The 23914-nt window shown below is 48.4% G+C and overlaps 1 protein-coding gene across 1 annotated transcript in view; it reads left to right on the top strand.

Annotated features, from left to right (window-relative positions):
- The first annotated feature begins 912 nt into the window (after positions 1-912).
- Positions 913-23914, top strand: part of WDR60 (WD repeat domain 60) — a 40726-nt gene continuing 17724 nt past the window's right edge. The window contains exons 1-13 of the mRNA XM_006904460.3: positions 913-1537; positions 2901-2954; positions 3660-4080; positions 6067-6158; positions 8281-8589; positions 11000-11055; positions 12527-12581; positions 14666-14731; positions 15773-15850; positions 16000-16219; positions 18936-19038; positions 22152-22281; positions 23401-23512. Of these exons, the coding sequence (XP_006904522.1) occupies positions 1523-1537; positions 2901-2954; positions 3660-4080; positions 6067-6158; positions 8281-8589; positions 11000-11055; positions 12527-12581; positions 14666-14731; positions 15773-15850; positions 16000-16219; positions 18936-19038; positions 22152-22281; positions 23401-23512 (1711 nt within the window). The 5' untranslated portion in view covers positions 913-1522. The remainder of the gene's footprint in view (positions 1538-2900; positions 2955-3659; positions 4081-6066; positions 6159-8280; positions 8590-10999; positions 11056-12526; positions 12582-14665; positions 14732-15772; positions 15851-15999; positions 16220-18935; positions 19039-22151; positions 22282-23400; positions 23513-23914) is intronic.

Raw genomic sequence — 23914 nt, 5'->3', positions numbered from 1 at the left:
GAAATAAATTTTCTATCTACAGAAAAATCATGATCTCAAAAACAGACTGTCAGTAATATGCTTACTGATGCATTGTTCAACACTTGATTTAAGCGTTTATTCTTTTTGTCTGAAAACATTATGTAATCTTTTCTAAGTAACATTTGCATACTAAACAAATGCAGAAGTCATTGGAAACAACTAAATGTTAAATACGACACGCCTCGCTGGAACAGGACCTGCACCACCCCAGGCCTGCATGTTTAAGATTAGCTTTTATTGTAAGCTTCCAGTAAGTAATTCTGATAAAACACACCTGACATGCAGAATATTTGTCTTAATGATTCAGCCCTCATTACTTATGTTGTATACAAACAGTCATCCTTTTAGCAACTACCTTTTCAAATACTTTATGATTCCTACCATTCTTACAGGGTGTGTTTTATCAAACGACAGCATTCTGGAAAATAATCTGTAAAGTGCAAAACCTAATACAGATAAAAAGCTCTTTTCATTACCGACGGATATTTGCGGCGTCTGACGCTGTTTCAGGGCTTGAACATAGCTTTTCCACGAACTTGGTCGAGGGGCTCCGACGGTCCAGGTGGCACGAGGCTAAGTGGATCCGAATAAGCAGCAGCTGACGCGGCAGCGGTGTCTTAATTTCCTCCGGCCCTGCCTGCCCCACGGTCAGGGAAGCGCAGCTTCGTTCCTGCACCGAAGGCTGCGCGGCCGGGCGGGGACATCCCAGCCTCTCCCAGCTTCCTTCCACACCCTCTCCCTTTAGGCCCAGAGGAAATCCCAGGCCAGCGGCTGTCGGCTCTCCGCTGCTCACGCCTGCTGGTTGCTAGAAGTCAGGGACGCGTTGGCGTGCTAGGGGGCGACTACCCGGCTTTGCCGGGCCAGCGATCGCTCGGCCCTCCCATGGTCGTGCCTGCTGGTTGCTAGGACTCGCGGTCGCGCAAGCGCTCTTAGGAAGGCCGCCGAGCTTGCCGGACCAGCTGTCGCTCGGCTCTATGCGGCTTGCGCCAGCCGGTGGCTAGGAGTCACGAACACGGAGGCGCGCTGGGGACGCCCGCGGGGCATTCCGAGTCGGCGATGGCCCGCGGTCGCTTTGCCCTCCGCTGCTCGCGCCTGCCCGTTGCTAGGAGTCTGGGATGAGTTGGAGTGCTAGGTAGGGGGCGCCTACCTTGCCGGACCAGCGATCTCTCGGCCCTCCGCTGATCGCGCCTACAGGTTGCTAGGAGCCCCGGACGCGTAGGCGCGCTGGGGTTGGCCGCGGAGCGTGTCGGACAAGCGATCGCTCAGTCCCCGGCTACTCGCGCCTGCGGGTTGCTAGGAGTCCCGGACGCGTGGGCGCGCTGGGGTTGGCCGCGGGTTGTGCCGAGCCTGCGGTCGCTCGGTTCCCGGCTGCTCTCGCCTCCTGGTTGCTAGGAATCGGCGTCGCTTGCCCGGCGGAGGGTACCTTTCTGTGGACGGTGACTTTCCGGGGTCGTACCGAGGGCTCATTGCGCAGCGCGGCCTCCCGGGCCTGCGAGCGGCGATGGAGCCCGGGAAGGTGAGTGCACACGGGCTGCACGTCGTTCTGGGCGCGGGGCGGGTTTATGGAACTTGGTTAACGGGTCCGGTCGCCGAGCGGTCCTGGCCCCGAGCCTGACTCCCGATCTGCGAGGCGCCGAGGTCAGAGGTCGGAGCTCGAGGCGTCCCGTTACCGCGGAACGCTGAGCCTCGGGGGTCTGGGACGGGCAGGGATCCGTGTGTGTGTGTGTGTGTGGTTTAAAAGCCCATGGAAGAATTTACACGCCTCTTTCTGTCCTCTGCTTATCTTTTAAGGCTACCAACTTCCTGAGCTCTGTCATCTATACCATTCCCTAACCTTTTCATAAGTTATTGTGTAACTTAAGTTTTCTGTCATTTGTTGACAGATTGATTTTTAAAATTGAAAACCAATAATCACAGTAACATCATTATATGAGCAGTTATGCACTGCAGAACTAAGCAATGTGATTGGACCAATGTCTGTTATGGGTCTTTTTTCAGTCTTTTTTTTTTTTTTTTTTTGACATTTGATCATCCCTTTCAAAGTGGAAACTTAAGTCTACCTTCACTTCTAGGACATTCTTCTATTATTTCTATATTTCCTCCTTTCTATTTTCTCTTATCCTTTTGGAATTCTTGTTTTCTTTTTTAAAAATATATTCTGGGAGATTTCTCCAGCTTTATCATTAGCTTCATCTACTTAAATATTTTACTTTGTTAATTTTAATTTAAAGTTAAGAATTTTTGTTCTATTGCTCCTATTTGTAGCATATGTTTTAATTTGTGCTTATAATGTTCTAAAAATCTTTTGAGGATATAATTTATGTCCTTTTTTTTTTTTTTTTTTTTTTTTTACAAAAAAAAGTTTTTTTTCTTTTTTTTTTTTTTTACAAAATAAAGATTTTATTGGCTCATTTTCTTTTAGGGTCATTTTCTCTATATGTTCATCTTGATTCTTTTCTTTCTTATACTGGTTTTTCTCAAATGCCCAATTGACCTTTCATATTTATCAATGAAGCACCGGGTTCATTAAAGTAAGTGTTTTCAGTAGCAAGGGACTGGGCACTTTAAGGCCTCAGGGTGACACAGGGAAGGTAGGGAGTGTGTATTACCTATGCTTAGCCAGAACCTTGAAGTAACATGGACATTTACATTATTAAGTAGCCAAAGGAACACATTCTGTAATCATTTATAGGTAATTCTAGACTAGTGAATAATTTCGTTTTTAATTTGTATTTTTATTACCTTTAATTCTGGTAGACAGTAATTTGTTGCACATTAAGTACTAAGTGCCATTGATTAAAATGGCCTAATTAAATTAGAGCTTACAAAATTGGTTATTTTAAATTTTGAAAATTCTAACTTTATACTTTTGTTTTTAGAGAAGAACCAAAGATGATACTTGGAAAACCGATGACCTCAGAAAACACCTTTGGGTAATGTATTTTAAAGATTTAAGCAGAGTTCTGAATGGACCCTGTATGGTTTTTTTGGACAGTTTTACCTGGTGCTCAGCACTATACAACTTTGCTTCCATGGGGCCCATTTCAGAGGAGTTTTTGGCTCAGAAGTAAAGCCGTGAGGTTAGTAGCTCTGGAAGTGCTTGGGGACAGGGTTTCTTGGCCCAGCCTGCACCTTCGCAGCCCAATTGGGTTTTTGCCATGGTTCAAAGCTTGGGTTGTGTGTACATGTGTATGTAAGAGAGAGAACATGTGTCTGTGAATCTGCAGGTATGAGTAAGTGTGTGTTTGTATGTGTCTGCATGTATGTGTCCGTATGTGTACGTGTGGTCTGTGTGCGCATGTGTGGGAGGAAGCCTGGGGGTTGAGGTGGAGACTTCCTGAGAGTTTTATATAGGGATCCTTGTTCTTGGAGTGGGACCCGGGTGGTTAGTGTCTCAGAGACTTTAGGGCACAGCCTCATACCCCTTTCTTTTGCTTTCTAATCCGCGATGTGTTTTAGATTTCATTTGATAACATCTGTGAACACGTTATAAACGGGTACCTATTGCCAGTCACAGAAATGCTAAGTGTGACTCCACCTGCTGTGGATTTGGAGACTTGGTCCAGGCCCTTCTTGCAGTGGATCCATTAGCGAGTGTGACTGCCTCATCCAGAAACTGTTTCTTTCCCTTGCTGTAGGCTGCACAGTCAGGAAGTCCCAAAGAAAACAAGAAGCACAGAGGAAAGAAGCCGCATAAGGGGTCGGAAATGGGCCTCCCAGAGCCCATGGAGCCAAAGCACAGGGACCTGGACCCAGACACCAAGTGCAGAGAGACGGCAGCTGAGAGGGACAGTTACAGCTGCAGGGAAGGTCCTCATGGAGAGAGAGACAGAGAGAAGCCACGGGAGAGGAGGAGGGACCGGGACGGAGAGAAGCTTCATGACAGGTTCAGAGAACAGGATGTGGACAAGTCTCAGAGTCGAGGGAAAGACAGGAACAAGGACCGAGAGCACCGGGCTCGCAGGGAGCAGCCCCGGCAGGCGACCGCACACCACAACCTGCTGGGCCCGGACGCACGCCAGCCAGTGGCTGACAGGTTGGAACACAGCATGCGGACAGGTGTGTGTCCTCGCCAGGCTGTCCACCTGGCCGCCTCTCCCAGTTGCTCAGCGTTGAAGGGCACTCACCTCAGAAGTGCTGCTCCCCACTTGAACTCTTTCGTGGTTTTCATAACCATGCTGGCTTTGCACTTGATTAGATGCCCCGTTGGACGTGCATGTGCTTTTCACAGTTGGTTCCGTTTTGATATTTAGAAACTCGTCTCAGTGAATGAAAAAGGTAACGATTTTCTAGAGTTTAACCGTTGAAACATTTCAGACTTACTATCTGAATAAATCTCAGTCCATGTCGTAGATAAACAAAAATTATGCTCGGGTAAAAAAGAATTCCTCAGAAGCATCGGTTTTATTTTAAGCAATATTTAAATTTTACTTGTCTGAATCCCCTAGGTAAAAGTGTATACCCCCCGCCCCCCGCCATGGAAGTATCTTTACAACCTTTACATAATACAAATAGTATGTGTTTCTTATACAAACGCAGATTAGTCAGCAGAAATAGCAAAGAAATATATAGAATGTGCGTGAGCTCAGAGACACCAGGATGGCCGCAGGGCCCGGCTATACAGTGGTTCCACCCCCACCAGGGCCCTCAGCCGCCAGCAGACCTGCCCTGGGTGATGGGGCTGCAGACCTCAGGGTATGTCTGCTAGAAATGGTGACCTTGGGGTCAGGTCCCCAGGTAGCCAGGTCACCAAGTAACCACCTCACTCTGCTTGGCCTCTTTCAGGGCTGTTGTCTTGTTTCTGATGAAATCCTTTGTTCTCCAGCAGTCTTTTGGTTGCCCTGTCTTGTCCCCGGTGCATGTGCGGATGGGGCTACGTGGTCAGGCTAAGCTTCCTCTCCCTCCCTTGGTCCTCTTCACACCCCTCCCCATCTCCACTGGTTTCCCCTTCTGTAAAGTGTGGTCTTGCTCCTGTCCCCCTTGGTGATGGCATCCAGGGCTTTCAAACACCGTTTGTCCCTGCATTCCAAGTGTGGGTCCCCACTTATGCCTCACCCCTGAATCACAGGCTGTATGTGCTATACTTGACATCCGATGGGCATGGCAAACCCCACATGCCCTAGACTGAACCGACGGCCTGCAGAGCCTCCCCACAGCCTGAGCCATCTCAGCCGATGGCACCTGCACCCTTGTGTCGTCAGGCAGACACCTGGTACTCACCCTGAGCCCAGCCTCTGTCCTCCAGTCTGTGGAGGCCTGGCCCCCTCACTGTGTATTCCTGCCTCCGCTGCTGCATGTGAGCTGGGGCCCACCCCGTTCTGCTCTCAGATCTCAGGCTCCCAGGAAAGTAATCTGTGCTCAGTGAGTACTTCTGAATGAAGTTCCTTCAATGAATGTTTAATTCTGTTCTCATTTTTCTTCTTAAATGGCTATTCTCTTAATATTAAGTCTAATGACCTTTCTGTGCAGATTCAAAAGTGAAAGTCTATTTTTCTTGGTTGGATGATGCTCTGGGCATCATCAGCGATCGTGTGTGGCTCTGTTGGGTCCCTGTGGCCTTTCTCACAGGTCAGGTGGGGCGGGTGCCAACAGATGGGCTGCACGTGGTCTTCTGCGTCCGCAGCATATGCAGTGGGGCTCCAGGGGCCAAGGGACAGACACAGTCCCCCAGCTCATCCTGAGGCAGCTTTCTTTCCTTGAAGCATGTGCCTGCTGGGCCATGCTGCTGGGACCTCCATCAATGACATAGAACAGCAGAGGCGTGTGTTGGGGTTGGCCCCCTCTCAAGCTTCCAAGAGCTAATTTTACGTTCACCAGGTTGCCCCAGTACACTTGTCATTTATATCTCCTTTGTTCCATGTTTAGATTCTAGAACTTTCCAGTCTCAGGATTGTAGAATGTATTCTAATTGGAGAACATGTTTTCTTATGTGTTACTGTGTGATTTGTAACCTGGTGTGGACAGTGAAGACTGTAGCAAGATATTAGAAGGTTCTTCTGATGCGCTACAGTTTGGGAATACTAAAGACATTTTTTATTTTTGCAGTAAGTAAAGTAAGAATTGAAGAGAAGGAATGGAGAGATGAAGACTCTGAAAGAGGCGATGAGGAGAGAGAGAGGCGATACAGAGAAAGAAAGGTATGCAGGCCACAGCTTAGGCACTGCGAAGCAGGAGGCACGTCAGCGAGGGGCATTGGGGGAAATGCAGACAGAATTCAAGGCCCGAGATGGTTCTCAAGCGCTGCGTGTGGTCAGTTACTTTTCCTCTCACTGGCAAGTGTGTTTCTCTGATTCCAACGGTAGTACTCGGTTATTTTGGAAAACTTAGAAAATACAAATAATAAGAATGAAAACCAGTCCCCATGCAAAGGTAATGTTTAGGTGGATACCCTAAAGAGGACAGAATAGCAGCTAAGGCTCCACAGCATCTGCTCTGGGCCACGTGCTGTAGGTCATCTAGGACGGTCTGAAGGACACGGCCGCGTGTGCATAGGCCGTGTGCAGACACTGCACCGTTTTACAGTGGACGCGAGCGCCCACAGGGGTCCTGGGACCAGCCCCGGCGAATGCTGAGGGTGACACCTGGTGCGTGTTTAGGTGCACATGAGCTTTTTTTTTGAGTTGGATTTTACTGTTCTGTGAATTGTTTAGAAAGTACATTTTGAGCATTTTCCTAAATTATCATATTTTTCCATAACAGTATTTTAATGCCTGCGTGATGTCTAATGATATGGACCTGCCGTAGTCCTCTTGACATGTCTGCTTTTTTTAGACACTTATGTTGCTTCTAAATTTTTTTATTGTAAAGACACTCATGGAGTAAACTCTCTGCATTTACTCGTCATTATTCCCTTATCAGTTCTGGAAGTGAACTTACTGGATCAAGTGACTGTAGGCTGAGCTTGTTCATGTGATGTAAAGGCTGTAGTTATTTACACCAGGGTGTCATTCCCTGTGTCCCGCAGGGTGTCTAGGGCATCCTCGTAACCGCTGACCTTGGCTGGCGAGCTTCAGGAGGCAGGGCGCTGGGAGCGTCTCATGTGAGGCTTACCACCCCACTCGTGGTCATGACCCACGTGCGTTTGCTCGAGCGGAGTTGTGCTCGTTTAAGTGTGCTTTACAGTTAACGCTGCTAGTCGTTGGTGTTGCTGCTTTCTGCTTGTTTTGAATTTTACATGTGGAATCTTGGATTCATTTCTAAGTAAGGTTAAAATTGTGAAGTAGTCTGTCTGCCTCATACCCAGAAGCCCCTTCCGCACACCACCTCTGCTTTGCTCTGGGTCCTCATAACTTTTTTTTAACCCCAGGCACTTTAATCCTCGTAGAGTTTTTTCTGGTGACAGACGCGTGGTAGACTGAACTAAGCTTGGTCTGGGGCTCGTCACCATGTCTTTCTGGGGGAGCTGAGCATGGCGCGGGTCGACGCTGGTAGGCGGCCGCAGGGGCATGGAGGGGTGATGTGGGGGGCTAGGACAAGGGAAGTGTGACATGCAGGGCCTGTGGCTGTAGAGCAGACGTCCAGTGCCTGCATGAGCGGAGGGGGCCTTGAAGGCAGAGGACAGTTCAGTTTCAGGGTTCCATGCAGACACGTCGATGTTGCTCCCAGAACTGCAGACCTGAGCCACGTGCATCAGGCATTGACAGCCTGCTGTACGGGTCAGCCGTCCCCTTTCTGGTGGGCACTACCAGTTATGACCGAGCACTCGTGTGATGTGGGGTGCAGATGTGACCAGACGACAGGCCCGGGTTAAGAGTCTCCCTGTGGGTGGGTAGAGACTCGTGAAGTACCAAGGAGAGGGACACAGGTGGGCATGCTATCAGGAGAGGCGCAGCAGTGCGCTGCACACAGGAGCATGTCTCTGCAGAAATTACACAGTGTGGGGGGCTTGCATGTTGGTGGGGTTCAGCGTGTGTAGGAGTTGGGAGAGGGCGACAGGATGAGGCTGTAGAGGAGGGGGTCGCTGAGCTGTGCAGCGCCTTGTCCGCCGAGCTGAGGAATTGGGACGCTGTCGCCTACATCTCGGCGAGGGCACCTGGCTGTAATGTCGCCGTCATCCTTAGGGCTGGGTGGCCGGCAGCATTGAGCAGTGGGGTTGTCTTTTCCAGAAGCACATCCTCCGAATGAGTGTCCCTGAAGGCTCCCGCAGCAGGAGAGGCCGATGGGCAGGGGGCGTTGTGCAGCTTTCTTCGCCTTCATCAGAACGTGTGCCACAGCATGCCGCATTGTGGATCACTCATTTTTCAATATATTCCTTCTAAGTTGCAGTATGGTGACAGCAAAGATAATCCTCTTAAGTACTGGCTCTATAAAGAAGAAGGTGAAAGAAGACACAGGAAGCCAAAAGAACCAGATCGAGAAAAGAAACATCGAGAAAAAAGCAGCACACGGGAAAAAAGAGAGAGATATTCAAAAGGAAAAAGTAATTCGTTCTCCGACAAGGAAGGAGAAGAAAGACACAAAGAAAAACGACACAAAGAAGGCTCTCACTTTGATGACGAGAGGCACCGAGGTAGCATGGAGAAAAAGGACAGGTCGTCGAAGGAAGAGCACAGGAGAAGGGAACCCAAGGTACTGCTCCTGCCGCGTGTTTCCTTTGTGGGCGTCCCGCGGTCAGCCCCCGGGGGTGGGGGTGCTCTGTCTAGGCGCAGCCCATGGCGGTGCTGGCACTTAACGTCACACGGTCAGAACGCAACTCAGGCCTGCGCTCTGTGGTCGGTCAGTGCACTGGGCCCTGAGCTGGAAACACGAGGCTGGATCTGATTGCTTTGTGATGTACTTTTAACGCATATTCAGAAATCTATCATAAAATTTTAAAATTGAACACTAAGGAGGAAGACAATATTTTAGAGTGGAAATTAAGCGTATAATTTTAATTTTAGCAAAATGTTTCGACCAAAATTGGTAGTATAAGTTTGCAAAACAAACAAAACAGCACGTACACAAAACGATTGATCGCAAAGGGTCTAGTTTCCTCCCGTGTGTTGACAAAATTACTGTAACTGCTTAGAATTCCCTGCATTCATTTTAGTGTCTTCGTTTTCATGTTTATGCTTTTTGTTGCACCGTTTTTCCAGACTCTGAAGTGAATGGATTTCATGCTCCCATTTTTGGGTGGTGCTCCCTCCAAGCAGAGTCTCCTGAGGGCGGGGGCCTTGGACTGGCTGGTGCCTGACCAGCATCTGGGGACTTAAACACATGCACACTTCCACCCCAGGGAAGAGGCTTCTGACAGCTGACAAACTTCCTTTGCTAGATAATTCGTTCACATTTATTGAGTGGCCACTGTCTGTCAGCCACTGTTCTAGGTGCTGAGGACATATCTGCGAACAAAACAGAAGTTTTTATTTTCACGAAGCTTACTTTATATTTGAGAAGCCATATGATAAGGAAATATATGAGTATATAATATCAGATCAGGAGGGATTAGAGAGCATTATCTAAGATTTTTATTTGCATTGATTTTCAGGTACTCAAAAAATACACTTTTCAGCTTAGTTACCGCGTTAGCTCCTTAATCACTGTGGCGATGGATATAATGATCGTGAGGTAACCATAACATGCAGTGGGCACTCTAAACTTTCTCCAGGACCGCAGCTGTGAAGCGGGGCTGCTCCCAGGGCTGCTGCCCTCCTGAGTTACCTCCCACTCGTCAGTGTCACTTTGATCTCGTGGGCCTCTTGTTGTGCACCTCCTCCAGCTGTCGGTCAGGCACCAGCCAGTCCCTTTTCCCTTAGGTTTAATTCTCATAGTCGATTCTTTTTTCTCCTCCTTTATATCCATATGGGCATTAAATTCTAATTTTTTCTTATCCAGCACTACTGATTTCGTTCTCTTTCCATTCTGATCTGTTTTATAGACTGATGCCAGACTGTTCTTCCTGTTAAACGTGTAATTAGACTTTTTCTAAGTAATTTTTAAAAGATTTTTAAATACAGGAAGAGTAAAAATAATTACCCATGATCCCAGACTCAGAGATAGTCCATCTGTAACGTGTACATATGCTTGCTGTCCTTTTTCCTGTCTGTAAATTCACTTTTTAATAGTGCAAAATTGGAATCAAGCTATTTTTTCTTTTAATTCTGGGAAATGATTTTTAATACTGGAATATTTAATAGCCATATGGTATTCTATCATGGCATAACCTCATTTATTTAATAAGTAACTTAATATTGAATATTCAGGTCACCGATATTTTTTTGATATTAGAAATTATTCTGAGATGAACAGAATAAGAATCTTAATATATGTTTTAGATCATTTTATAGGAATAATTTCCTAGAAATAGAATTTATAGGTCAAATAAAGCGTATTTTAGCTCTTTTTAAGGCTTTTCGTACATGTTGTATGTTGCCCTCCAGACTGATCTTTCTTAGTGGTGGTTGAATCCTGCCCTTCTTTCGCTCTGCACTTTTTATGGGTAAATCCCAGGTCTGTAATCATCCTTGCCCTGGGGAGGGATTGTCCCCTCCTCTTGGCGTCTTTAGTGGTTGAGGACCAGCCTCACACCCCTGTGCCGTGCTTCCTGCAAGCACTTACTCAGCCAGTGTCCCTTTGTTACACAACCTACCTACACGTCTATTTGCACAATCTAATAGTTTTTATTAAGGGAAGATTGTTAAAATTTTTTCTAGGTGCATACATCTGTGAAATAGCCACACTCCGTATGTTGGAAAATTTATAATTTTAAGCAGTGTAAAGAACGAGTCATACTTATCTGAAAATAATGTGAAATTGATAACTCTAAATTCCTTTTACTTACCCAAGTAATATGTAATCACCTTTTAGTATACCTTTATTCATCTTCCTAATGCTAGTTACCTAGCTTACTAAAGATACTAATAAAAACAGTTATTTTAAGAGATGCATATAAGATAGCTGCTGCCGTTAAAGTTTTAGTCCCTTCTTGTACAGAGCTTGGTAATTACGGTCAGTTCATCATGATACACTGATTAATGGTTATGGAATTTTTGTTTGATAGGGTGGTGAACACAGAAATCGAGGTGGAAGTTCAAAGAGAGACGGGACCAGCAGCCAGTAAGGGACACGTGCTCTTTGGTTGATTCTTACATGTAATGCAGTTCTCGTAGAATGCTTTAGAATGAATTTTTTCTTGTTGGGTCTAATTATAGCCAGTAAATGAAATAAATTATAGATAACAGATAACTTATTTCCATTTTACTCTGGACACAACCCCTCTGAACCATATTTTAAGTGTAGTGGAGGAGCTTGGGGACTTGTTATACATTATTGGTCCTAGTTTGCCGGTTTTACATTTGCTCTTACAAAATGAGAGCATCTGTGCCCGCTTTGGGGGAAAACTTGTTTGTGAGGCTCTGAATGTCCAGCCCCCACCCCTGCAGCACTTGACCAGCCCCAGAGGGCAGAGCCAAGAGCCACTGGGCTGTCGGCCACCTTTTACCAGCTTCTGGTTCACGTCTGCTAAACACGCATCACACCCCCAGAGCCCCACTGTCCCTCGTCTGTCGGCGGGAGTGCAGATGAAAGATGCTTCCTTTGGCGGTGAGGCCCCTGCGGTTTTGTGAGGGTCAGTGTGTTGGCACCTGCCAGCTGTGGTGACATGTCTGCACTGCACTGGGATGTTGGGTGGCCCTTCTGAGCCTTTTCTTTTCCGTAAAACTCTGATGATAATTCCTATTTTGTGTGGGTTTTGTGAGATTACAGATTGAAGTTTGTATATAAACTAATTTTGTGTATAAACTCCAGATTTTTTGTTTGTTCTTTATGGCAGCCATATTTGGTAATTCTTTTTCACGGATTAGGAGAACAGGCTAAGTGCCTTGCTTGAATTCTTACAAGTTTGAGCAAAGCTAGCACTTAAACCTAAGGGTGCAAATTCCTAGACTTCGCTCTGCGAATCTGCTAGGACAGACAGAGCTGCGTGCAGTTCTGAGTGTCTCTTAAACCACACGCTGCGTGGAACTGCTGTGAACATAAGTTCTAGAAACTGAGGATCGGGCTGTGGCCATCTCTGGCGTAGCCCGTTTCTCTCCTGAAATGTACTTTAATAAATCTTATTTTTCCTAAATAAATAAATAACTAAAAATAAAAACTGAGAATCAATTTGAAATTTTGAAAGCCTTATTTTAGGTCTTAACTATCATGTGATTAAAAAATAGGTTTTTAAATAAATCTTTCTTTTGGAAATGCAAATATTATATTAAACGTAAAATAATTGACAATGAGTCTAATAAAATTACAGGAATTTTCTAGAACTCTAAAAGGATACATTCATACATACATGTTAAAACACAGTTTCTTTTCTCTACTGAAGGTGTTTTCTAGCTCGGATTACTGCTGAAATAGTAAAATGTTAGGAAGGCTTTAGTATTCACGGTTCTAATAAAGCATGCTTTAGAAATTTGCCAACCTACAGCAGTTTTTAATCATATCAAATAGTGATAAGAGCCTTCACTGAGATACAGATGTATTATTTTTTGTTATACATTTAAAGTTAATTTTGCTTTTGATCATGTTTGCTTGCTAGGCACGCAGAGATGTTAATAAGGAATGATGGGAAAGACAGAGACTCGAGAAGGAAGGTAAGACACTTGGGGTGATGACGCTTCATTTTTCCTGAAAGCTCAGATAGACCTCTTCGCACGTGATTATTGGGCTGCTGATTGCCGGGGGCACATAGGAGACACATTTAGATTAGAAGACTCACGTAAACCGAAGGTAAGAAGATGGACGTGTTACACTGTCAGCAGCCGTGACAGATCCCGAGTGGCCGTGCTCCTGACGAGGTGTAACGAGAAGCAGGGGGACATGTCGTTGTGGTGAAATAATGGTCTCGGAAGGAAGGCGCAAGCATTAGAACCTCACAAAGGGCCCCAAAGCACAAGAAGCAAAAAGCGACAGAATTAAAGGGAAAAATAGAAAATTAAGTAGTACGAGACTTTAGCGCCCCGCTTTCACTAATGGATACAGTGACAGCATCTCACATTAAGGAGTTCGACAACTTAGTGAAAGGGACAAATTCCTGGAACATGGGAATTGTCGAAACTGCCTCGAGAAGAGGTAGAGAGTCTGAGCAGACCTGTGGCGAGTAAAGAAGCTGCACTGGTGTTAAGAAAGCGTCCCACGAGGCGGGGCAGTCAGATGCCCTCGTGCACGGTCTGCCAGGCGTTCGCTGTTAACGCGCACGGGCGCTCGTAGCCCCATACCACATCCTGAATGACCTGCGCACCTGCCGAGAGTCGCATCCGCTGCCGCTTCACCTCCTGTGTCAGCGTGTCCCTGGTCTTCATTTTTGTGCCATCTTCGTAATTATCATCGAAGCGCTTTCCTAGGTTTTTGTTTTATTAAAGGTAATGTGGGAAGCAGATTTGGGGTTCTGTTATTTCTGAAGAATAATTTTTTCTTCAATAGTTATCTGAAACCCCTGACACTTTAACATTTTGTGCCATATTTTTATGTATCTCTTTATTTCATACATATACAAATACGTCACTTCACATAAGTCAGGTCGTACAGGATGTGTTGTTTTGATGTGGGCACGTTTTACTCGTTCACTTTTGGGGGTGGTTGGATCGCTTCCTATCTAGCTACAGCCACGCTAAGGAAAAACAGCCTGACACACATTTCTTCTCATGTAATCTTTTTTCTCATGTGATCACTTACAGTCATGTATTGAAACGCACGTTTGGGGTTTAGGATGCGCTTTTTCTGTTTTCCACCTCTCCCACGACCCCACCCCTGCCATGCAGCATACTGTTTTTGCCAGTTCATCGTGGAAACCCCTGTTTCTAATGATACAGATCTGCCTCGTGCTTTCTGTGGTTAAATTTATTGAAGCGGAGTTACTGGATGAAAATGTGTAGTTTTTAATGTCTTCCTTTGTTTCCCAATATTTGTGTGAGCAGCAGATTAGCATTGTTCAGTAGATTACAATGTAGGCCACATTTAATTTAAAGTTTTTAGCAGTCACATTAAAAACTAAACAATTTTCAGAACATTATATAATCCAATATTTCTTAAATAATATCCTTTCAAATAGTATCCAGTCAATATAAGAAATTACCAGTGAGACATTTTACATTCTTTTTTTCACCAAAACTGCAAAGTATGCGACATATTTCTCCCCCGAAAGGGTCCGGAAGTGACATTGAAGATACTTGACAGCTTGTCTTGGCTGATGGTTTTGTCTTACGTTGTATAGTGCCAACGCTGAATTTGTCTTTGTTAATTCTTTAGTGTCTATGGAGCCTACAGTGCACCAGAATAGTTTTCTGGACACATGGAAAACGCTTCATTTTCTTCATGGTACTACACCATGCTGTCCCCGGTTTTATGCACTGAATAGTCAGGGGCAGTAACATCTGAGTCGTGCCCGCCTTTCCCAGTGACCCCAGCAGGGACGTGGGTCACCTTCCCGATGCCGGCGTGCGCCAGTGTATCCGCCCCTCCCACTGGCAGTAGGAGTAGGTACCATCATCTCCTCATTTCTGAGAGGAGGAAACTGGGGCGCAGAGGTGGTTAAATGCTGGGTCACCCCATTTGTGCACCTCAGAGCCAGGACCCAAGTCTGTAACTGCTGAGGACAGCACCTCTGCGGGAAGCAGGTGGGCTCTGGGCCCCGGAGACCCCTCTCCGCTGGCTGACCCTGGCCGTGCTCTGTCCGCAGCACGGGCATGACGAGGACAGCTCCGCGTGGCAGCTGGCTCAGAGGCACGGACGGGAGGAGACTGCGGTAAGGAGAGTGCGTCCTGTCCGGTCCGGGCCGTCCCGAGGGTCCCGTTCACAGGCCTGTCGTCCCCTCTCCCCGGGGAAACCGAAGCCCCTCGGCTCGTACGCGTACATGGGGCTTGGGCTCTGGGCCGTGGGGAGCTGACGAGGCCTGCGCGGATGTGGTCCGGTCAGCTTTCCTCTCGAATGGATGTCTGTGAAAGGGCTGGGGGCGACAGCGGACAGAGGGGAGGGCCAGCGTGGAGGGCTCCCAGCGAGTACGTGTGAGGGACAGGGCGCTGAGCTGCCAGTACACAGGACACGGATGAGGAGGAACGGCTTTGGGAGCAAATACGAGTTTGCCAGACCTTTCATTTCTGGCACCCTTGGTTTTCCTAGCAGGATGGCCTTAGGGTGATGTGTGCGGCCTCCCCAGAGCTCAGAGCGTGGCTGAGCGCAGTTCCCACCGCAGGACTTCAAAATGCCTCTGTTTATCCCCAGGTTGCAGAGGGTGGAGTTCAGGCTTGGCGTGGGTAGGTGGTGACGACCAGGCGCCCTGGGTACTGAGGGGCAGGCTGGCATTCGAGCAGCCCGTCGTCCCTTAGATGAAAAGGACAGGACTCGCCAAGTCCGAGCCTCGTGCCCTGAGACCTCGTAGTTGATGTTTTAGTCACTGGAGCACGTGGCAGCTCAGACAGGACGTGTCTGTGTGTCTGTCCTTGACCGCGCAGACGTGGGGATGTGTTCGTGGCTGGAGAATGAAGTAGGGAGAGGGTCGCTGGAACTGTGGGGTTTGTTTGTGTGATGCTTCTTTCCTCCTTTAGCCATGAGAATTATAGAAGTTTCTCCGAGAGAATATGCTTAATAATTGTTTCCTCTTTTTGGTCATATTTATAAATTAGCAAATTCTTAAGGAATTCGAAATTAGGTTATGTCAGTTTCATACTTATATTTTTAAGTTAGCAACTTCAGATGAATCTCAGAAAGCATGTATTTTCACAACCTGTTTGCAAGATTCAAATTTGTGATTGAATTTTTTTGTTATGTGTTTGGTTCTTACCTATAGGAAATTGAAAAAGAAGACACTGACGTAGAAAATGTTGGAGCCGATGAATACACAGCCAATTTCGAAGATGACTTTGAAGTATGTATATACGTTAAAACTTTTCTTGGCTTAAAAACAATTTGTTCTTACAACGAGCTTAAATTATAAATTGCATGTTTCATTTTGTGTGAGTGTTCTTTAAGGTCAGTTTGTCCTAAAGCTTCCAAAAACGTTGTCATGGTTCGTAGGACTATGAAGATGACTTTGAGGTATGTGATGGAGATGAGGATGATGGCACAAATGAGCTGGAATCAAGGGAAAAACTCGAAGAACTTCCTCCAGCCAGAAAAAAGGAGATCCAGGAGATCCAGAAAGCCATTAACGCAGAGAACGAAAGGGTCGGCGACTTGTCTTCGAAGCTATTTCAGAAGCACGGTCGGACGGAGCGTAAGAGGGACCCGGGGACAGGTGCGTGCGTGACCGACGCGTCCACACTGGCGGGACGCCGGGCGCTGAGATCCGGTTCCTCTCCAGGTGGCAGCCACGGAGCATTGCCTGCCGTGCTGGGCACTGAAGTCTCTTGTTGGTGACCGGTGTGTGAGGGTCGTGGTGCACATGGCACAGGCCGCTTCTCCACCCAGCGCCTGCCTCCTCCCGAGGCCTCACGCAGGAGTCCCCAGCCCTGTCGCTTTCCCTGTGCGGCAGCCTGCCCTGCAGCACGCGCTCCTGTTCGTCTGGCGCTGCCGTCCTTGACTTTCCTCAGAGGGGCTCAGCGGCGTCTGGTGAGCAGCCCCGTGAGGCGGCAGAGCCCAGGGCGCCTGGCGGGGGCGAAGGGCTGGGGACGTGGCCGGCAGGCGAGGCTTGGGAGCATTTCGGAGGGAGCCTCGGTTTCCAGCCATTTTCTTTATGAGATGAGGGATGTATATTGCTCACAAATTCTTGGCATCTGGTTACGATAAAGTTACTTGTAAGAGTAGGAGTAAATATGTTAAAATCACTTAAAGGGAAAAAACTGTGATATCCTGATAAAAAATGTTAGCACTGAAAATAGCACAAATGTCAAATAGGACAACATTAAAATTATTATTAGATAGTATTCTACTTTAAATGATTTAGTAGGGCAAGTAGTTATTAATACAGTTAATTGTGATGTGGTCAATACAATGTAACGGTCCAAATGCAGGTCTGGCAGAGCGATTACCCTGTGTTGTGCCTCATGCAGAAGCAGCAGAACTGAGCCGAGGCGCACTGCCATATCAAATCTTTTTTAAATTTATAGGTAAAAAAAATGCCTTTGAGGCCAGTGGGTAGCCGTCCTGGCAACAGCGGTGTCCAGCAGGACCCCCTGGTGATTTCTCCCTGTGGGGCTGCAGCGCGCTGGGGACTTGGCAGTGGATTCACAGCCTGCTGTCGCAGGCGCCCGAGAAGTGTGCAGGATCGCACCCTGAGTTCTCGGCTCCCTCACAGGCCTGCAAGAGCCCCTCTGCCACTCATGGCCCATGTGGCGCCGACCAGCGTAGCCTTTCGTAGCTTGGTTTGCAAGATTCGAGTTGACAGTGCCTGGCAAGGCGTTGTTTTGGTTGTGTTTTTTATCTGAGAGAATTGTGTACGCCAACGTGCAGCGCTGTCCAGGCAGAGCTAGAATTGCCCTCTGGGCGCCATTTCATGTTGAGCAGCCTCGCCGAGCAGAGGTGATCGTCATACCTACGGTAGGAGGCCACAGAGTCACGCTTGATGGTACTGGCCAGCTGTGTGACCTCAGGCAGTTACGTGGCCTCTCTGTGCTTCAGTTTCCTTTCCGTAAAGAAAGAGTAAGATATTCTTTGGGGTTGTTGTGAGGATTAATTAAATAAGCTAATACACGTAAAGAGCCTTAGAGGGCGTCAGGGACACACTGAGTACAGTGAATGTTAGGGTCAGGGCTGCTCGACAACCATCACCAAGTGGTGAAAGTATTCTTGTGTCCTGCGTGTCCAGCCTTTGCTGTCACGGTAATATTTTATGCGTCACCCTGCGTCACCCTGCGGTGATTGACCTATTTGCTTAGGAGCTGCACACGTTCCCCTTTCCAGCGTTATAGGGAGCTATTTGGAAGTAACTTCTCCAGTGCGCTAGGTTCCACAGTGGTATTTGAGAGTTCACATACTCGCGAACGCTGCGTGACTCGGTCGGTGAGCATTTCCTGACTGTTGACTCGGAGCACTTGTGGGCCGTGCTGCAGGTCTTAGTCCTGTGGCTTTAAATGCCATCCGCATTCCTCATGTTTAAAGCAGAAACAAAATTTAATAGCTAGCTCTCAGTACCTGCAGGGTAGGTCTCTTCTCGTAAACGCGACCTGCTTTAATCCTTGCGACAGTACTGTGTGGTAGGTTCGGACAGGTGGGGAAGCAGAGGCACACCATCTGCTCACAGTCACAGAGCAGGTAACGTGCAGAGTGGGGCTCTAGCCCGGGTCCTTCAGCTCAGACCCACGTGTTCCCTCCGACCCACTGGCCTCACGGATTTGAGGGTAGGTGGCTCCGGCCTTTTGATGAATTCCAACACACCAACACACACCCCAAAGGCATGAGATGCAGTGGGAATAAACATGTGAACAAACGGGTGAACCCAGACAGGAAACCACAGAAGTCCTCAGGGTCAGAGGTGGACTGAGGGTGGCGGGCCAGGCTGTTCACGACGGTGGCAGCCTTCTTGGCCAGTTAGTCACAGGCGGTCCGTCTAACCACATCTCTGCACGTTGTGAAGTTTCTGATGAGACCCGCCTGCATTCGTCTTGGCTTTTGTCTGGCACAGGACGTGATCCAGGGTTAACTTTCGTGAGCTGCGTGACTTGCATTTGCTCTGCCTCGTAGCTCTTTCGTTTGCTCACATCCCAGTTCCCTGAGCTGGGCATGAATTTGAGAGCATAGGACTGGATCTTACGTAAATCCGTAACCGTGTCTAAAACTCTCAGAGAGTGGCACATACACAGTCGATTTTGCTTTGCCGCCTGAAAGTGTGAGATGAAATTAGCGGAAGCGGCCTCTCAGCTGCTCAAGGGTGATGTTTATCACTGTTGTCATTAGTTACGTGTGAAGACCTTATTGAGTATAATTATTACATATGTTTCTAATTGTTTTACTCGATTTTTTTGCTAGAGAGAAGTATTTCAGTTTCACAAAAATACTTTTTTTTTTTGGTACAGATACAAACAGTTCCTCTTCCAGAGCCTCCGTTTGCGGAATTTTTGTGGATTTTGCAACAGCTTCCCACCGTCAAAAGAGTCGGACTCAGGCCCTAAAGCAAAAGTAGGTGCACTGGGAAATTTGTGAAAGGAATTATGGAGTTTTAATATAGTTTTCTTCAGCATGCTGTTAAAAAACAGAGCTGCTCATTTTATTTTCACTGAGGACTGCTTAACACGTTCTTTCCTTTGCGCGCTGTTTCTCGGTGCTCGGCTGTAAGTAAAGCAGGCGTGCGTGCTGCCTGCCGTGTCGGATGCTCCATCTGGCGTCACCCACTTTGGCTGAATCAGAGTCCCAGTTACGCAGCACGGAGTGAGCCTGGCCTGCAGCTCAGGGACCTCCCACTGGAGGCGCAGTTAATGCCACTCTGTTCTGGGACACCCAAAGTTGATGGAATCTATCAGCTATACTTTGCAGAAGCTCTAGAGAAACAAACACAGATAACAAAAATAAAAACAAATCCACCCAGACATAGTGTACTCAAATGGCTGGGCACCAGAGTGAAGGAGGGGCCCTAACAGCAGGCGGGGGCAGAGAGACCGCTCTGTGTGGGGGGAGGGGAGGGGACGTGGAGGTGGTAACACTGAAAGCTGAGCTTTCAGGGGAAGCAACGTAGACTAGAGACCACGTTTAAGACGCTGAAGGAAAATTACTGCTCAGACTTTGTACCAAGTGAATGATACTCTTTAAAAACGAAAGCAAAAGATGTACATTTTCAGACACAGTAAAGCTGTGAGCATTCACTGCTAGCAGACTTATACTAAAATAACAGTTAAAGGAGTTTCTCAGGCCTAGGGAAACTGACCCCAGATGAAAACACAGACACCTGCTAGGGACAAGGCAAGGGAATGGGTCAGTGGGTGGTCACAGGAACTGACCACATGATGCTGACCACATGAAGCCTCGACGTCTTGTGAAATCAACATTACTTCACAGCTCTGTCCAGGAACTGGGGCGGGGAAGGGGCTTGTGATGGTAGCTTGCGATGAGGGCCTGGCAGGGAGAGGTGAAGGTACTTAGTTTAAGGTAGACTTCAGCAGGTCAAAAATGCATGTTAAAATAGCTAGAGCAACTGTTAAAACATAATGCAAAAAATTCATAACAAGTAGAAGAGTAAATGGAATGATGAAAAATACATGGTTAATCAAAAGTAGTCAAGAAAGGAGAAGCAGAAACAAAGAGTGTGGAACAAATAGGAAACAGGAAGATGGCAGGTCACACCAAAAATCCATCAATAATTACGTCATATGTCAGTGGCTGATGAACCAATTAAAAGACAAAGATTGTTCACTGGGAGAGAAAATAACCCGAGTCCAGCGCGTCCTCACTCAACATGGTCGATGGGCTCTGCCACGCAGGCAAAACGGCAGCTGGGCACCGAGTCTGGCCTCGGGCTGGCCGACACAGACAAGAGCCAGGTCCCTGCGGCGTCAAGTGCTGCACGTGACTCCCGGGACACGGACCTCACACGTCAGGACACAGAGCTGAAAAAAGCATGGAAAACGCGCGCCAAGCAAACAGTAACGGAAGAACGCTGGTGTCGCTGATATCGAAGGAAACTGGAAGCAAGGCTAGAAATAGGCACTGAATACCGAGAGGGTCAGTTGCACAGTTGAGGCAAGCGGCCCTCCCGTGTGAAGCCAGGCCCGGTGGTAGATGTACCTGGGCAAAACCCGCACCCTGCAGGGAGAGGGCGGGTTCACAGTTCACAGTCAGAGGTCTACCCTGTCTCTCCCAGGAACTGATAGTTTAGTGGAGACGCGCAAGATTTGAACAGCGCGGTTAACAAACCGCAGCTAACACATGCCTGCACCTGCAGTCCCCAGGTTCTTTTCAGGAATACACAGAACATTTCTCAAAAATGTCGTGCACCGTGGACATGGGGTTGAAACGATGAGAGGATGTTCTCTGGCCAGCGTCAGTAAGCTAGAAATTAACAAGGTAATAAGGAAATAACCCAAACGTTTGAAAAATGAGCGGTGTAACGTCAAATGAGAGTTAGAAGCTACTTTTAACAGTGATAATGAAATCGGCATTTTAGCATCTCTAGGCAGCTGAAGCTATTCTGAGGCATATATTAGAAAAAGAGAAGGCTGAAAATGAGTGGCCTGCACAGGTGTCTCCAGAGGCCAGAGAGAGTGGCAAGCTAGAGGTGAAAGGGACAACATAATGAAAGGTAAGGGCGGAAATCTGTAAATTCAGGGTGGTCACGATAAACCCAACAAAGCCAAAATTCTTATAAACCCCTAAGAGGCCTGACCAAGGGGGGAAAAAAGAGAAAGCAAGACACAAATAATAGCAAAAATGAAAAAGGGGGCATTACGACATGTTTACAAACGTGAAAAAGAGCACAATGTGGTATCGTGGACTGGTTTGTGTCCGTTGAGTGTTTAAATGACATGGATCAGGTGTCAGGGTTCGTCTCTGCAGGTGCTCTGTGGTCGAAGACTTCTCGGAGGGCTGGGGGTAATAAGTCAGGAACATAGGAGATGGTGGCCAGAGAGTCAGGTCACGGGAAGCGGGCAGTTGGGGGTGAAGATCCGAGAGCGTGTGGACAAGGAAGGAGAGCAGATCGAGTCAGTGACCCGCCTGGGTGTGGAAGGGTCGTTCGCTTGCTCGGAACCCACTGACTGGGCACCAGCAGTGCGGGCATCTTGGGAAATGCAAGGAGTGAGACCGTCCAAGCCGAGCTTCCATCCCCGCGTGTGGGGTGAGCTCGGGCACGCCGAGGGGGGCTGGGGGAGACGGAGAGACCAGCTCAGGTGACTGGAAAGGAAATGTCTGCAAGGCCACAGGTTTGGGGAGCCTCGTGGGAGGGCGACATGCTCAGACGCGAGGTTACGTCCCGTGGGCTCAGGAAGAGTAGGGGGCACGCACCTGACAAGCTGCATCCCCTGGCCACAGTTCAGGTGGCGTCTGAAAAAGGTAACGCAAGTCAAGGCCTGTCCGTCCATAAAGTGAAGTGTTTTCCGTGGAAACGCTAGCAGCACGTGTTATAACTTCATTTTGTTAGCCTCGGGAGCCCTGAATCCTGGTGCTCGCACTCCGCTGGCCCCTGCACGGCCGTGTCATTTTGACGACCGTGGGACAGCCTGGGCCCGGCCGGCCACCCCGCCGGCTGAGACCCCTGAGCACCGCGTTCACTCTAACGTGTGTGTCTCCCGTTCCTCTCAAAGGACGCGCAGCGCGAAGCTGCTTCGGCTCATCGACTTGGACTTTTCGTTCACGTTCTCTCTCTTGGACCTGCCACCGGTAAATGAATATGACATGTACATCAGAAACTTCGGGAAGAAGAACACCAAGCAGGTTAGTACCGGCGGTGGTGACCCAGGGACGAGGTGTGAGTGGCGAGCGAAGCACAGTGGGTGACGGTGCCACAACGGGCCTCGCGGGAGCTGGGGGCTGGGCGGCAGCGGCCAAGGACACAGGCACGGAGGGGCCTTCCCCACGGGCTTGGCAGCCTGCAGGCCACGCGGCGTCCAGGGGCCCCACGCAGGCCACCTCCACTCCTCATCACCTCCGGGTCCCTTATGTGGGTTCCTGGGGATGGTGGGCGTCCTGCCGTGCAGGGTCTCCCACTCTGTGTGCACCGTGCCTCCTGTGCCACCCCTGCCGACTCAGCTGAGTGCCCACTCGCGCAGTGCCCAGCGCGCCCAGCCCTCCCGGCGCCCACCTGTGTCTCTGTCACCTTACCCAGCACTCCTGTCACCTGCGTTTCTTGTGTCCATGGCTTGTTTTCAAGGTGACTTCTTCCCTAGTGACTTACACTGAATTCTCTCATTTCCAGTCTGTCTCACACAATTGGTACTTGCCGTTGGCTTTGCGACGGGCCAGCTTCCCAAAGTTCGAAGTCAGGGATCACCTCTCATATTTGTCTGTGTCCCTGTTAGTGCCACCAGCCGACACATTCTCGGGCCCATGCAGTTGGCGTGCGCTCTCAGCTGGGAGGACACGGAGCGGGCTCAGGAGGTCCACAGCTCACCGTCCTTGCTGTTGACTTACTCTGAGCTGAGTAGATTATCTGACTTCGTTGCTTGTTTCCTCATCTCAAAGCTATTAGTAGCAAAACTGTCTCTACTGAAGCATGTACCTTTTTGAAATAAAAAAGTTGCCTTTGGTTTTGCACAGCCAGTTTGTTCTGGTCGGGACGTCGGCGGGCTAGGTGGTAGTATTTGCAAACCAAAGCTGAATTGTTTGATGTGACTTTTTGAAAACACTTTTAAAAATTAGGCCAGTATATAGCAAATGTTTAAGACACAAACAATGTTCGCGTGATTGTGATTTATGCCATGATACTTATTTTTGACAAAAGCAAGAAGACTGCCATTAATAACTTCATAATTTTTAATTGTTTTTCTTTTCAGTGCGAGACATTGCTCTGAAGTTGAGACGCGATGCTAACTCCTGCATACCTTTGTTTTTAAGGCCTATGTTCAGTATAACGAAGATAACGTCGAAAGAGACATCCAGACGGAGGAGCTAGAGACCAGGGAAGTGTGGACCCAGCACCCAGGGGAAGGCCCGGCTGTGTCTGGTGGTAAACGGCCGTCTCCTGACCATCGAAAGCTGAATGTCTTGCCGTTATTTTGGGCATTGTCCTCGTGACCTTCCTGTTCTTCCTCTTGCATCTTCCTCTTCCGCCGCCCTTCTCCGTCCGGCATCTTTCTCTGTGGTCGGCGTGTGGCTGTGGGAGCACCCAGCGTTTTCTCACCAGCGGGCTGGCAGGAGGGCCCCGACGGGGTCCATAACGCCATGTCCCTCAGCGTGGGGCGGGGCCGCATTCCAGACCAGCGGCTTCAGGGCGGGCTCTGGAGCACCCCACTTCTGCCTCGGGGCGGTCTGCCTCACCAGTTCCAGATGTGTTGCGTCAGTGTAGGCGGACGGCCCCAGAATGCAGTATTCTGCACGCACGGGTCCTCTTCGGTTCTTTACGGGCTGA

Source organism: Pteropus alecto, unplaced genomic scaffold (genome assembly GCF_000325575.1).
Source record: "Pteropus alecto unplaced genomic scaffold, ASM32557v1 scaffold320, whole genome shotgun sequence".
Lineage (NCBI taxonomy): Eukaryota > Metazoa > Chordata > Mammalia > Chiroptera > Pteropodidae > Pteropus > Pteropus alecto.
This window is presented reverse-complemented; position numbering and strand designations above follow the sequence as displayed.